The sequence below is a fragment of the Phocoena phocoena genome, chromosome 11 (assembly GCF_963924675.1).
Source record: "Phocoena phocoena chromosome 11, mPhoPho1.1, whole genome shotgun sequence".
In the NCBI taxonomy this organism is placed as follows: domain Eukaryota; kingdom Metazoa; phylum Chordata; class Mammalia; order Artiodactyla; family Phocoenidae; genus Phocoena; species Phocoena phocoena.
This window is the reverse complement of record NC_089229.1, coordinates 82,261,504-82,277,544: the sequence shown is the minus strand read 5'-3', so window position 1 is coordinate 82,277,544 and position 16,041 is coordinate 82,261,504. Positions and strand designations below refer to the sequence as shown.

At 36.5% G+C, this 16,041-nt stretch overlaps 2 protein-coding genes across 3 annotated transcripts in view; one reads left to right on the top strand and one right to left on the bottom strand.

Annotated features, from left to right (window-relative positions):
* The window catches only part of IRAG2 (inositol 1,4,5-triphosphate receptor associated 2), a 94,360-nt gene extending 83,225 nt beyond the window's left edge, over positions 1–11,135 (top strand). The window contains exons 33-39 of the mRNA XM_065887575.1: positions 4,404–4,551; positions 5,445–5,488; positions 7,194–7,256; positions 7,374–7,423; positions 7,715–7,816; positions 9,915–10,022; positions 10,892–11,135. Of these exons, the coding sequence (XP_065743647.1) occupies positions 4,404–4,551; positions 5,445–5,488; positions 7,194–7,256; positions 7,374–7,423; positions 7,715–7,816; positions 9,915–10,022; positions 10,892–11,135 (759 nt within the window). The remainder of the gene's footprint in view (positions 1–4,403; positions 4,552–5,444; positions 5,489–7,193; positions 7,257–7,373; positions 7,424–7,714; positions 7,817–9,914; positions 10,023–10,891) is intronic.
* Positions 11,136–11,368: 233 nt separating this feature from the next.
* DNAI7 (dynein axonemal intermediate chain 7) overlaps positions 11,369–16,041 on the bottom strand; it is a 75,072-nt gene continuing 70,399 nt past the window's right edge. The window contains exons 13-15 of one of the 2 annotated variants that reach the window (XM_065886894.1): positions 15,018–15,185; positions 12,949–13,062; positions 11,369–11,906 (exon numbers count right to left, since the gene is read on the bottom strand). In XM_065886894.1, coding sequence (XP_065742966.1) covers positions 11,628–11,906; positions 12,949–13,062; positions 15,018–15,185 — 561 coding nt within the window. In that variant the 3' untranslated portion in view covers positions 11,369–11,627. The remainder of the gene's footprint in view (positions 11,907–12,948; positions 13,063–15,017; positions 15,186–16,041) is intronic. The other variant, XM_065886895.1, reaches the window with a different exon arrangement.

Here is a 16,041-nt window from a genome sequence, read left to right as displayed (position 1 = left end):
CTGACAGTCCCTCCGAAAACGATTCCACACATAGTCTCCTTACCTCAGTAAAGGGCAACTCTGTCCTTCCAGTTGCTGGGGCTGGAAAACCTTGGGGGTAATTCTCAACACATTTCTCTCACACTCCACGTCTAATCCTATGGACAATCCTATTTACTTTACCATCAGAACATGTCTGGCATTCAACCACTCATTTCCCTCTCCACAGCTACCACCTTAATCTAAGCCACCATTCTATTTTTTTCCCAGATTACTACAATATCTTCCTACATGGTCTTCTTGTCTCCATCTAAATCCAATCCCCACCCCACCCCCATAGTCACTTCTCAATAAAACAGCCAGAATAATCCTTTTAAAACTTAAGCCAGGTCATGCTACTCTTTTTTTTTTCATGTTACTTATTGATTCACAGCCCTCCAGTGGCTCCTCATTTTTTTTCAGAATAAAAGCCCAAGTCCTTATGATGGCTTAGAAAGATCTACATGATTCCCCTGCCTTCTTACCCCTTGGACTTTATTTTCTGTGACTGTCTTCCTGGGTTATTGCACGCCAGCCACACGGGACTCGTTTCTGTTCATCATGCTGCCAACTCAGGCCCCCAGTCCTAGCTGTTCTCTATGCCTAGAATATTTTTCCTCCAGGTGTCCACATGTCTTAGCCCTCACCTTCTCCAAGTCTTGTTCAAATGTCACCTTCAGAGAATAGCCCAGCTGACCACCTGAGCTCCCTTGTAAAATTTAAACCCCTTCTACCCCAGAGCTTCTCATCCTCCCTTTCCCTGTCTTTTTTCATAATGCTGATCACGTTTTAGCATACTATTATGTTTTACTGACGTCTTATTTGTTGTCTATCTCCTCTCACTAGAATATAAGCTCCATGAAGGCAGGAATATGTGTCTGTATGGCTCACTGCTTGTCTCCTCAATGCCTAAAATGTGCATAGCAAGTACTCAAAAAGTTTTTGTTAAATGAGGGAGTATATGACACAAAAAGCAATGGCAAAAGAATAGATAAATTGGACTTCCTCAAAATTAAAAACTTTTGTGTATCAAAGGACATTATCAAGAAAGTGAAAATGTAATCTACAGAACGGAAGAAAATATTTGAAGATCATATATCTGTTAAGGGCCTAGTATCCAGAATATATAAAGAACGCTTGCAGCTTGACAGAAAGAGAAACAACCCAATTAAAAAAATGCAAATAAGACTTGAATAGGCATTTCCCTAAAGAAGATATACAAATGGCCAATAAGCACATGAAAAGATGCTTAATTATTAGGGAAATGAAAATCAAAACCATAATGGTATACGTCTTCACACCCACTAGGATAGCTATAATAATAGAAAAAGAAAGGAAGGAAGGAGGAAAATAACCAGTGTTGACAAGGATGTGGGGAAATTGCAATATTATTATCATATTATTAATATATTATTTAACCATTAAAAGGAATGAAGTGTTGATACATGCTACAATGTAGATGAATCTGGAAAAATTTATGCAAACTATAGGTGCTAGACACAAAAGTCACATATTGTATTTACCCATTCTAGATACTATTTATATATAGTATCTAGAACGGGTAAATCTTTAGAGAAAGGTAGAAGGTTGGTATTGGCTAGGTTTTGGTGGGGAGGGGTGAGTGGGGAGTAATTGTTTAGTGGGTATGGGCGTTTACTTTGGGGTGATGAAAGGGTTTTGGAACTAGATAGAAGTGGTGGTGGCACAACATGGTGAATGTACTAAATGTCACTGAATTGTTCACTTTAAAATAGTAAATTTTATATTGTGAATTACCCATCAATATAAAAAAAAGAAAAAATACAATGAATGTATTTTGTCAGGTTCCAATTCAAACAAAACTGTAAATAGATGTTTTTGAGACAATTGGGAAAATATGAATATGGATTAGATGATAAGATGTTTCTGTTAATGTTGTTAGACGTGATCATGGCATTGTGGTTATTTAAGACAATACACTCCTATTTTTTTTTTTTTAGATACTTACTGAAATGTTTATGAGTAAAACCACATGATGTCCATCACCTGTACTTAAAAAGAAATAGCATTCAAAACTTGAGATGAAACTCATATAGCAAAATGTTAGTGGTTCTTGAAACTGGTTAATAGATATGTGTGGGTTTATTGACTACTTTTTGTGTCTGTTGAAATTATCGTAATAAAAAGTTTTAATTAAAAAAAGTGGATGAATAATATTAGATCTATATTATCTGTAAACATTATTACGCCCGTGTAAATTCTATTCATAGCAGAGACAGTAGTCTGTTATGATGTCTTTTCCTTCTTTGCACAATGTTCATGTTCTTCGTGGAGTTAATCATTTTCCTTTGCCATGATTGTTATGCTTAGTTTTCTATTTACTTATCTCTAATTTATTCTCAGCCTCTCCCAGGGAGTCTAGATCTCACAATACATTCAAACTCATCAGGTATTCTGTCAATTTCTTCATTGAGATGTTGCTTCCAGTGATTTTTGACCTGTCAGTCTCAACTGACTGTTCTTCAGGCTCAACACAAAAGTCTTAGGAATTCTTAAATGAAGATTTCTTTCACTTCTTTCTTGAGTTGAATCCCATTTTCTGAATCCCATACCTCCTTCTTTGCTGGCTTACTTTTTTATTTTGGTGGAACATCTCACGCGTTTTGCTGAGGGAAAGAATGCCTGGGAGGTAAACTTTTTAAAACGTTATATAACTGAAAATGGCTTTATTCTTTATGTCTTTACGGTAGCCGGGTGAAGGATTCTAGATTAGAAATCATTTCCTTCATGATTTTTTATCTTCTTCTTAGCTTCTGGAGTTGCTATCAAACTTTGATGCCATTCTGACCCCTGAACTTTTGTTTATAATCCCTTTTTACTTTCCAGAAGCTTTTAGGATATCCTCTTACCCCTACTGTCCTTCCTTGGCATGGGTTTATTTTCAACCACTGTTTTAGGTCCTAAGCTGGAAAGTTATTTCTTGAGTTCAGAGATTTTTTTGAACTGTTTCCTTTTCTACATTTGATGGAATTTTTCTACATTTTCTATACTTCTTGAATTCCTTTCTCCTGAACTGGTCCTTTCTTGTCTGTTTTCTACATTTTTGTCATTTTGCTCTAGTTTCAGAGAAATTTCCTTAATCTTACCTTGAAACTCTTAAGTTACATATTTTTTAATCATATTTTTAATTTCCAGACTTTTAAAATTCTCAGAATGTTGCTTTTTAATATCTTGTTCTTATTTCATAGATGCAATACTTATTCTTACTTTTCTGAAGATATTGATAGTTTCATTGAAATTTTAGTTTTTTTCTTTTTGTTTTGATTTCCTTTTCTCAGGCTAGAGGCTTTCCTCTGGCTAGTGATGACCCACTATACAGCTGACTGGGAGCTCTGTATATGTTGGGTGGGGAAGTTTCTTGTTGGCTCTGAGCTTCACACAAGCTAGGTTGTGTCACTGGGATACTCGTAACGTTGGTAGTTTTAAGACTGTCATCTTGCAATGTTAGACTCCTCAGAGAGAAGTCTTCCAACTGCCAGTCTTGAGAGTATAAGCTTGGCTACAAGTGTTTGATAGTTGGAAGAATAAGGCTCCATATCTCTAGATTCAATATATATATAGACTTTTGCTTAAATCTATTCTTTTCTGTATGATCCACTCACCATCAACTATTTGTTACTGCTCAATCCACAGACACTCTGGTTAACTCTCTCTAGATAGCCAGCTTTTGTAGTCTTCCACCAAAGTGGTAGAGGGGCTCAGCTGACCTGAGTAAGGGAGGGGATCTGTGAATCTAATCACTTTTTACACAGATTATCAACCATTTCTTCTGTTCTATCTCCAAGCTTAATTCCAAAGGCACCACTAATTCCTGAGCATTTGCAGCTTTCTGTGGTATAACCCACGTGGCTTCTAGGCTTTTCTTACTGCTTTTTTTAGGGTTCAGCTTTTCAGGTCTTAGTCATTTACCACCGGTCCTTCTACTTGGCAGGTGTTCAAAAATTTGTTATATCCTCTTCTGTTCTATTTACCTTTGTCTATTCATGCCTTAAAAAAAAATCCCTTGTCATTTTTGTAGGATTTAAGGATGGAGTGAAGATAAGTGCATGTGTCTCATTCACTATCCTTTAACTGGGTATCAAGAATAGTATTTTCAATGTAAATTTGTTCTTTTTTTTTTTTTTGGTACGCGGGCCTCTCACTGTCGTGGCCTCTCCCGTTGCGGAGCACAGGTTCCGGACGCGCAGGCTCAGCGGCCATGGCTCATGGGCCCAGCCGCTCCGCGGCATGTGGGATCTTCCCGGACCGGGGCACGACCCCGTGTTCCCTGCATCGGCAGGCGGACTCTCAACCACTGCGCCAGCAGGGAAGCCCTAAATTTGTTCTTTTTTTTTTTTTCCTGCTAGGAAAGCCGGGTTAGTAAAGCCGTCGAAGTGATGATTCAGCATGTAGAAAATCTGAAGAGAATGTATGCCAAAGAACATGCTGAATTAGAAGAACTAAAACAGGTTCTTCTGCAAAATGAAAGGACTTTTAACCCTCTTGAAGATGAAGGTAATAAAAGTTTAAGATAATTGTATCAGTTATGTCTTTCTTTTTTCATTCTCTCTCTTACTAATTCTTATTATATAATGTCTTTAGTATAAGACCCTTATGTTAAGATTATTTTAGAAGGATATGATATATAGAATATAAGAAATAACTCATTCCTGTTATTTATATAGCCCAGAGTAAGATGTCAGTTAGAAAACAAATTAGGAGACAAGATGGATTTTATGGTAGACACCAAGATTTCATTAAAATGATGACATGAGAGAATGTAACTAATCCAACTCATTGAGTTGACCCCAGTGTTGTCTACTTAGGATATGTTAGAACTGGCTTTTTCTCCACACATAAAGCAAGGCACAATAGCATAAATGAACCACTCTTATCAACAATGGTTTTGTATCCCTCGAACAAGGAAGGACTGTGACAGGGTAAGCTGATCAATAGATTGGAAAATAGGGAGACCTCTGAGACCATGGAGAATATCTTAACAGAAGGCTTATATGAACCTTATAGTTTTATTTTAAATAGACAGTATGAATGTCTATGGGCAGAATTTTCATTTTAATGATCTGTTGCCTCTTCTTGAAAAGTAATAACATGTGATGATCTTCTGATCTGTAATTTTGGACTCATTGATTCAGCAGACATTCATTTAGTGCCCCATCTGTGCTAGGCAGGCATGGTGGACATTGGCAGTGACATAGAGGACTTATTCCATTGGTTCAGATTACTAACGTTGTGAATCACCAAATAACCAGGTATTTATATTGCTCAGTAGTCTCTAGGGTCTTAAATAAATATTTTCTAACCATTGATTTTCTTTGTAAAGAATTAAGACCATTGCGTTAAATTGCACATGTAATTCCAAAAATACACAAATGTGTTTTCCCTTTCAGGTGACTGCCAAATTAAAAAACGTTCAGCTTCTCTAAACTCTAAGGTAACAAAGTCTATCAAATGTTATAGCTGAGATGGTTTTAAAATATTACTTGAGGCAACATGGCTTTAAATCATAAAACAACAGTGATTTTAATTCATATATATGTGTTATGTATATATACATGTGTGTTTATATATGTACGCTTTTGTACTTCTTGCAATATTTGTACATCAATTAAGTTTGCCTGGCAGCGAGAGGAAAGCCGGTATAACGATACTTTCTCTCTCATGTGAAACCAAAGTTGGGAATAAGCAGTCCAACAGCTTCACAAAATCCCAGTCCCCGTCTCTCTTGCCGAGTCATCGACCTCAGCGCTTTGCTTCCATCTCATAGTCTAAGATAGCTTTGTCATTTCTGGGTACCAAGTCCTGGTCATTATGTTGAGTCCTGCTCCAAGAAAAAGGAAGAAGCGAGAACAGGTGTTCTCTCTACCTCTGAAGACACTTCCTAGAAGTCCCAGATAACATTTCCCTTTTCATTCTTTGTTGGAAATAAGATGAAAACAGCTTTTATTCTGGAGGCTGTATGCCTAACTAAAAATTAGTGGGGTTTGTTACTAAGTAGAAGGGGAAAACGGGATATTGAAAGTCAACCAGCAGTTTCTGTCAGTTTGAAAGTCAAGATTTCACTGAATTTTTGAGCAAGGGACTTTAAAATCATTCCATCCAAATGTTTTTCACAGATGAGGAAATTAACTTTCACAGAAGTTAAGTGATTAGTTATGATCCTGTAGTGACAGAATCATGATTAGAACCCAGGATTTTGGACCACAATTTGAGATTTTTGACGTTCAACTAACCTATAAAAATAAATTAGAAATGGTGGCTTAAGAAAATTATTCACATAAAACTTCTTCAGTTTATTTCCTGAAGTTCTACTTATTTAAATGTGAAGAGCCACAAAATATAACATTCTCCTGTACAAATCTCAAGGCTGAGGTATAAACACATCCATTCATAATAATGTCATACTCATCCTTAAATGTATTAAATGGAAAAAATGAAACCGTGAAAAAAAATTCCCTAAAATAGGTGCATATTTATCTCCTCTTGAGTTGGGGAAAACCTTTCCAAGCATAAAAGAAATGATAGCAAAAGAGTGGAAGAGATGAGGGACTTCCCTGGCGGCCCAGTGTTTAAGATTCCACGCTTCCATTGCAGGCAGCACGGGTTCGATCCCTGGTCAGAGAACTAAGATCCTGCATGCCACATGATGTGGCCCAAAACAAAACAAAACCAAACCAAAGATAACAAAAAAAAAAAAAAAAAAAAAAAAGAGAGAGAGAGAGAGAGAAAGAGATGAAAAGATTTGGCTACATTAACGATAAAAAAATTCTGCCAAGAAATATCATTAACAAAATTAATATAGGCAAAAATCATAAACAGGTGGTTCTCAGAGCAGATACATACAGGGTTATTTGGCATAGAAAAACAGTGTTCAGTGTTACTGGAAACCTAAACAGAAAGCCTTATGTTCCTTACTTGATTGGCAAAAATTATCCATTGTTGGAGAAGGTAGAATATAAACTGGCAGAATATTTCTGGAAGGCAATTTGGCCATAACAAAATCCTTGAAAATATGTCTCCTGTCTAACTCATCAGTGATCAAGTACATGGATGTGTACATTCAAGAATACCCATCAGTGTTTCATACAAGGATAAAACATTGAGAATTTTCTAAGTGTACATTTTCCCCCTTTGGGTAGCCATCTTCTCTTCGAAGAGTGACCATTGCCTCTTTGCCCAGAAATATTGGAAATGCAGGAATGGTAAGCAAATCCCTAAGTGTCCTTAGTCAAAAGCAAATTTGTTTCCATATGACAGAAATATAAATTTACTTCACTAAATTCATATTTCATTATTTCCTTAACATCTGAACTTTAAAGGCGGCTGGGATGGAAAATAATGACCGATTCAGTAGGAGGTCAAGCAGTTGGTAAGTGTAATTTTATGGTTGCTCTTTGGGAACCTTACTGTTTTATAACTGGGCTAGAGTTAATGTTTGAAATAAGTGATATAGTAACATTTGATTTGTATGGAGTATATGCAGAATAATAAAAATTGGCATATATTCATGAAATTATTTCTTATGAAATAAGCATTATATGAATATGCCAAGGAAAAAATAAGAATATCATTTTTGTATTGATTTAGGTAGTGGGAAATAAATTGGTAATGGCTACAGAAGTATTTGATTTGACAAGTGGCTATAATCATCTTTACTTAGGCGTATTTTGGGGTCAAAGCAGAGTGAACACCGTCCCTCATTACATCGATTTATTAGCACCTATTCCTGGGCAGATGCTGAAGAAGAAAAATGTGAACTAAAGTAGGTGAAGCTTGATGTGTTTATTAACCAGATGTGCCGGGCATAAATAGTGGGGATCAGTTTTATTCTGTGGAGATGAGGTCAATGCTGCATCATCAAAAAGATCATTCATTGTTTAAGACTTTTGTGAACTATAAAGTACTATATAAATGTTACTTGCTAATACATTCACTCTCATAGCACTCAGTACTTCAAGGTTTGAGGTCTTAAGTTAGAAAAGAACCTGGAATTTGCCAGATATGTGAAGAGAATTTTTTTCCTGTATAGGTTTCTTGTCATCAGGGGGAAAGGTCAATAAAGAGCCACAGAAATAAAATTTTCATCTACTTAGATGAATTAGTGACAACATATAATGTAATATGTAATATATGCGCATTATATATACATGTCTTCCCTTTAAGTAAATGAAGACTAGGGGAAACATAAAACTCTACATTGCTATCTCTATATCTAGCAAGTTAAACAAATAAAATATACTCCTATAATGAAAGGTAGAGGGCAAGAGGGAGGGAGAAGAAGACGCGCTGCCCCTAAATCCTTGGGTGACACTGGACAAACTGCTTAACCTTATTTGGTCTCAGTTTCCTCATCTGTAGAGATCTTAATGAAATGATTTTATGTTGATTTTATAACACGTTCATTGCGTGCCTGTTATGTGAGACACACTACGCTCAAGCTTAAGAGGTATAAAGATGAAAAAGACATAGTTCCTACCCTCAAAGCACTTTACTTTTTCCTTAAATAATCCTGGGAGTCTAATTGCATGTATTGAACTCTTTTTAGATTTAGAGTTAACATAATGGATATTTTCTAATCTGGGTTAAGAAAAAAAATCAAGAGTTTCCTTGAAAAGATTATAATCTATTTTTAAATTTTTGTCAGTATGGTATGATTTCTATTGCAAAGTTTTCGCAAACGAAGACTGAAACCTTGAAAATCCTACAAGAATTCTGGCTTTTGGGCTTTGTTGCCTTTAAAAACCAAACTAAAATCTATCACATGCATTCCCTATAGGTGTTTGACTGAAAAACAAAAACAAAAACTTTGAGACACAATTCCCTTTGGCAGTTATGAGGGGATTGTAAGTTTGGGATTTCAAAATTCAAATCCAACTAGGGACTCATCAGTGAATATGAAACATGAACATGAAACAAGTTTTGTTCAGGTAAAGGACCCCTCTTTAGATAATATGATTTTATCTAAATACAGTCAACCCATTTGCTACTTCCCAGCTCATAGGTAGTTTTATACCAAACATATCTTCATAAACATGTTTAAAAGTATTAAGATTTTTTAGAGAAAGAAGAAATGACACTTTGACGTTATTCCACTTTAGCACTGCTCAAAAAACCTACCGAAAAAAGAGTAAAATCAATTGTTAATGAGAAAAATTTTATGATACATTGAATGAAAAATACACGGAGAAATACAGCATCCACATTTGCTTTTTAAAGTGTAGTTACTAATACACACACAGACACACACACACGCACATGCTGAGAAGGAAAATCACAGTAACAACAGTGGTTAATTATGAGTGGTGAGAATTGACTAACTTACACATGTTCTTTGTAAATCTCCCCGTTTTATTTGTTCTTTGGCTAGCATCCCAATTTTCTACAACAAACATTTGCTATTTTTCTAAATACAGAAAGTTACTTTAAAAGATTAAATTCCTGGGCTTCCCTGGTGGCGCAGTGGTTGAGAGTCCGCCTGCCGATGCAGGGGACACGGGTTTGTGCCCCAGTCCGGGAAGATCCCACATGCCGCGGAGCGGCTGGGCCCATGAGCCATGGCCTCTGAGCCTGCGCGTCCGGAGCCTGTGCTCCGCAACGGGAGAGGCCACAACAGTGAGAGGCCCGCGTAACGCAAAAAAAAAAAAAAAAAGAAAGAAAGAAAAGAAAATTGAATTCCTATAAATGGTTAAAAATATAAAGTTGGTGATTTGACTTTTAGAATTACTATTTATCAAATCTTTCTAAAGCAAAACGAATATCTGCAAGCTTCCTTAGTAATACAGGAAAATTTAGCAGTATCTTATAAATGATAATAGCACATTATCCATAGTTTAATATTTAAAAACAATATTTATTTACAGAACTAAAGATGACTCAGAACCACCTGAAGAAGAAACAGTAGAAAGGACAAGAAAGCCAAGTCTTTCTGAAAAGAAAAATAATCCATCAAAATGGGATGTCTTTTCAACGTAAGTTGTTTACTTGCTAAATGATACCATTTTGGTGGAATGGGGAAAGCTAAGGCAGGGTTAGCAGAATTAATCTTAATCAAATTACTTGACTAAAAGACCTTTCAAAATGTTAAATTTAAGATGAATAACAAACTCCATATGGTGTTTAACAATTATCCCTGAACCTATGAGCTACAAGAGGCAGGTGAGTTCACAGTGTTAAGAACTTGGCCTTGGAACCAGATGGCCCAGGCTTGAATTAGCTCTCGGACTCTGTGTGACCTGGGCAAGTTCATCCATTTTTGAGCACCGATTTCTTCACCTATAGAGATGATAATAATCTTTGCTGTCATGAGTAAATGAATCAGCACATGTAAAACACATAGTTAACTATTTTCAAAGACTTACATGATGCTGTAATAAGCTTTTTTGGTGGGTGTTTCTAAAAGGAATTTTAGGGTTTCAGTACAGCAAAAGTCCAGGGTATGGTGAGAAATAAGTGACATGTTTATAAGTACATATATCTTGCTCTACCCAATGAATAACATTATTTCTTCTACCCCAGGAATATAAATTGCCTTACCTGATTGAAAAAATGAACTTAATACTCAAATGTACTTGTTAGGAGTTAAGTAATGCCTAAATCACATAATTTTCAGATTCTTACCGTAGCACATCATTTCTTTAATTCTAAAAATTATAAGGGGTGTGGGGAGCAGATTGTGGCCAAAGCCAAGAGGCTAGATCATACTATGTAGCTTATTATGAGGGGGTGTTGGTGGAATTATGCAGGGCAGACGCATGACTTGATTATTGTTGACAAAAGGAGTGTTTCTAATAACCACATGCTGTGATTACCACATGCTGATTTTGTGTTTTCCTTGTAGTTATAACACAATAGCTTCCTGGGCAACAAATCTCAAGACTTCCATCAGAGAGGCCGGTAAGGCGCTCTGGCTTTCTGTCGCGTTCATTGTACTATTTGCGGCATTGATGAGCTTCTTCACAGGCCGATTTTTCCAGAAGTCTGTGGATGCTGCTCCCACACAGGACGGGGACTCCTGGATGTCTCTAGAACATATCTTGTGGCCATTTACCAGACTCCAACACAATGGGCCGCCGCCAGTGTGACTGCAGCACATCCTAATGTGCTAATGCTAATCTTGATCTTTAAAGTTTCAGTATCTGAACTTTGTAAATTAGTAGCTTTTAGCTGGGAAATTATAGCATGGAACCAGAGGTTCTCAGAATGACTGTAAGATATTTTATATTCCCTCTTTTTGTGATTGCCTCCCTAACTAAAATACAATGGGGAGGAAGCCCACCTATATGATTTTTTTAATGAGCTTTTTGAGGAGGAGATATTATTGTTTGTTAAAATTTATTGAAATAAAGAACCATTCAGATTTTCATACAGTGAATGTTGGAAGTCTCAGTAGGTCACATATGCATAAGGAAAAAAACCCTAATTCTTAGAAAGTAAAATTTGAGTGTAAAATGCTGATTAGATCATTTTAACAGCCTATTTGGCATATATCCACTCATTACACTTTATTGTAGAGATACCGGATTTTTCTCCAAGTTGCTTCATTCTTCGTACTGAATAAAATTTATCAGTGGGGATTAAGAATAGCTGAGTAATCTAGTTGAGAGTAGCATGTGGCATAGAGTGTCAACAAACTGGCAGCTGGAACACCTAACTTTCTTCATTGCTTCTTTAGAAGCAAAGTCCTTAACCATGTGATATAAAGTAGAATGAAACTCAGTTTCTTCTTTAAGGGCTTCAGAGAATGCATCGCTGGATTCACTGATTTTGAGACTTTGTGCCCTATCACCACTAAACATTAAAAGGGTCCAATTAGGATTCTGAATGGGTTCTTCTTTAGGAAGGTGTTCCCTCACCTAAAGAAAAAGAAAGAAAAATATGTTAATAGTTCCTCTTTTATTGGGTATTTTGACAGTAGAGTATTTTATTTGAAGGGCTCAGTTGAGTTCCCTGAATTGCTAAGATAAAAAGAAACAGTCTTAATGTCCCAATTTTTTTAAAGCATGAAACTGTTTACATCTTGGTGTTTATGGAACTTATCAAAAATGTATTAATTCCTTAAAAATATTTATTGAATGGCTTCAAGTGTCAGGTACTGTTCTAGGTGCTGGGGATAAAACAACAACAAAGAAAAAAATAAACGTATTAATAAGTAACTAACAACTGCAACAATAAAAACCTTGTCTTCAAGGAGCTTATATTGTAATAGGAGAAACACACAATAAACAAGATAAATAAATATGGTGGCTCATTTATGCTAAAATATTCATCAGTCATCCTGTAGAATTTGATATAAGATACATTCTTTATCAGGCAGTAGGAAATGTGCCAGAAAGTTAAATTGGAGGCCTAACCCTCTCAGAGGAGAAAGTCTGTGAATCATAGATATATTCACGTGAAAGGCTGACATTTGTTCTTCAGTTGATGTAAAGAGGCATAAGGTCTCTAAGCCTGAAATCAAGAGCATTTGATACCATAATGGACAATGAAAGTGTAACCTTTACATGGTTTGGTTTTATTTATTTATTTTTTTTGTACGGTACTTGGGCCTCTCACTGTTGTGGCCTCTCCCGTTGCGGAGCACAGGCTCCGGACGCGCAGGCTCAGCGGCCACAGCTCACGGGCCCAGCCGCTCCGCGGCATGTGGGATTTTCCCGGACCAGGGCACGAACCCGCGTCCCCTGCATCGGCAGGCGGACTCTCAACCACTGCGCCACCAGGGAAGCCCTGGTTTTACATTTTTGACAAAATTAAAGAAAATGAAGTTGTAAAACTCCATTTTGAACGTTAATCTTTTTCACCTTTTTAAAAGGAGAAACCATGGTCTACGTTCATTTAGCTTTTGAGTATCTTCTTTTGGAGCACAAAATAGTTTAATGGGGTTTTTGCATACTATACCTGAAATACAACTTTGTTAGAATCACATACTATATTCCACTTGCTCCAACCAAACGCAAAAGCAGAACTTAACAGGGCCATTTGTCGATAAGCTTTCATTTCTACCAAAGGAAGCTGTCAATATACAAACAAATAGAGTTGATCGTAGAGCCTCTCTAGTCTCCCTTCCATCCTTGGCCTCCTACAGTCTGGTCTGCTCTCAACACAGATCCATTTAAATGTAAGTCAGCTGAAGTTAATCAGACAGAGAAGACAAATATCATATGATATCACTTTTAAGTGGAATCTAAAAAAATGGTACAAATGAACTTACTTACAAAACAGAAATAGAGTCACAGATGTAGAAAACAAAATTATGGTTAACAAGGGAGGAAAAGTGGGGGTGGGGATAAATTGGGAGATTGGGATTGACATATACATACTACTATATATAAAATAGATAACTAATAAGGACCTACTGTACAGCACAGGGAACTCTACTCAATACTCTGTAATGGCCTATATGGAAAAAGAATCTAAAAAAGAGTGAATATATGTATTACTGACTCACTTTGCTGTAGAGCAGAAACTAACACAACATTGTAAATCAACTATAATTCAATAAAAATTTAAAAAAACTTTAAAAATAAATTAAAATTCAAATATTAAAAAAATAAAATGTAAGATTACATGACTTCTTTCTCAAAACGGGGCAATGGCTTCCCTTTTCAGAGTAGAATCCAAAGTCCTAACAATGCTCCACAAGGGCCTCTGTGGTCTGACATCCCCCCTACACACCCCATTATCTCTCTGACCTTATCCCCTGTTCCTCTCCCTTTGCTCTCTCGGCACCCCGGCCTCCTTGCTGTCCCTCCCATCCTCAAACACATCAGGCCACACCCTCTGGGCTCTTTCCCCAGGTCTTCTCTCCACCTGGAAGCTGATATCCTTCCAGAGATATCAACTTGGCTAAATTCCCCACCTTGAAGCGTTGCTCAAATCTTGTCTCTTTATTGAACCCCTCTCCCCCCTACACCCTATTTGGTATTGTAACTTTCCTTTTCCATACTACTTAGCACCTTTTGACATATAAGATAATTTTGTTTATTATGTTTGTTGTTTATTTTTGCCTCCCTCAACTAGAATGTAAGCTCCGCAAGGGCAGGGACCTGTGTTTTATTTACTGTTTCCTCAGCATCTAAAACAATGTCTAGAATATAGGTATCCAGAAAAAAAAAAGTCTTGAGTATAATATTCTGAAAAGATGACCAGTATATGACATTCAGCATTTGTAGAGTAACTGGCAATTTGAGTTACTAAAACTAAGGTTGGTTTTTTTCCCCTACGCATATATGTATGCACTCTTATTGACGGGATTATTTTCAAATGTTGTGTCTACCTATATTGCCATTTGCTGGTATATTATAAACTTGTTCTTGAGTATAGAACGCTTCTGCCCAAAACACCTTTCATGATTAGAAGCCACTCTGTCTTCATTCATGCATCATAAATATTTGCTAAACATCTATTGTATTCTAGGAATAGGCTTGGTGCTAGAAGAATCAAAGCTGATTAAGAAACGGCCACCCCCCTCAAGGAGCTCGCAGTTTAACATGGAAGGATCTCATTTAACTAAACTTATGCGTCATATGAAGCTGTACGCAGACAGGGAGGCTCTGTCGAGAAATAGAAGGAAGTGGGTTTGGTGGTCCTTGTATGTCTAATTTTGCCTGACTTATCATATTTGGGAAACTGCTGAGTCATTTACTCTTTTAAGAAATCTTACATGTATCCAGTCTGGAAGGAGAAAGAAAGCACAGGAAATGGGAAGTTGCTCAGACTCTACCTTTACACTAAACTGACCAGCTGTGGTTACGCTCCATGTGTCATTATGAAGATCATACAATAGATTATTAAATTTGAGAGAACCCTGGATTTCTGGTCATGCTATTTATTCCTTCCTTTCTAACTATAATCTTATATAAGTGAATATAGAAAACCATTGGTGTACCTTAAGATTTATATAAAATTTAACACTTGCTAACATTCTAAATGTCCAGCACATTAAATTTGGAAAGATTCATTCTTACCTTATAGTTTATAATAACATAAAAGTGAGAGTGTCCAGTAGGGAAGATATTCAGTCCAGCTTCTTTCAAAGCAATAATGAAAGAAACAGGAGTCATCCACTTTTCTTCCAAAATAGAGGAATGCTTTTTGTTATTTAGTTTGATTGACGCTAACATGCAGAGGTTTTCCTAGTTTCAATAAGAAAAAAGACGCATTTATACAAGTTAAAGAAACTATTACCTCATTATCATTCTAGGTCCAGCTGTTAGGTTCTTTACACTATTAAAACAAAATCCTATATTAAAAAGAATGCAGGACAGATATGTTTTAGGCCTGATCCAAAAGTTCCACCGCAAAGTCTCCACGTTACCTTAAGCAGTTTATCAACTCTTCTTGGGCTCATCTGAGCAATCCAGGGACTGAACTGAAGGATCTCTCAGGTCTCCTGCTTTATAAATTATGATCTAAGAATACTACATGTGTTCATATTGATATATAATAGCTATTTGACAGCAATCATGTTGCAACTTTTAAGGATCATAATATTTTTATACATATATAATAAAATTTTAACATAATAATGCAAAATTATTATCCAGTTTTAAAGTTTGCAAAGTGGTGGTACTTCCCTGGTGGTCCAGTGGTTAAGACTTCATGCTCCCAATGCAGGGGTCCTGGGTTCAATCCCTGGTCAGGGAACTAAGATCCCACATGCTGCAACTACTGAGGCCTCATGCTCTAGAGCCCACGTGCTGCAACTAGAGAGCCTGTGTGCCACAACTACTGAGACTGCCTCAATGAAGACCCAGCACGGCCACAGTAAATAAATAAATAAATTTATTAAAAAAAATGTCTGCAAAGTGGCAATTTGAAGGTGTAGAGAGTTCACATCTCTCATCTGACTTTAAAAGCCAAATTTGATGATATTCTAGCCTTCCTGCCACAGTCATAAGGAATTTCAGGTTATCTCTTTTTTTTTCTCTCTCTCTCTTTTTTAAAACAACTTTCATGAGGTATATCTTACATATCATAAAATTCACCCAG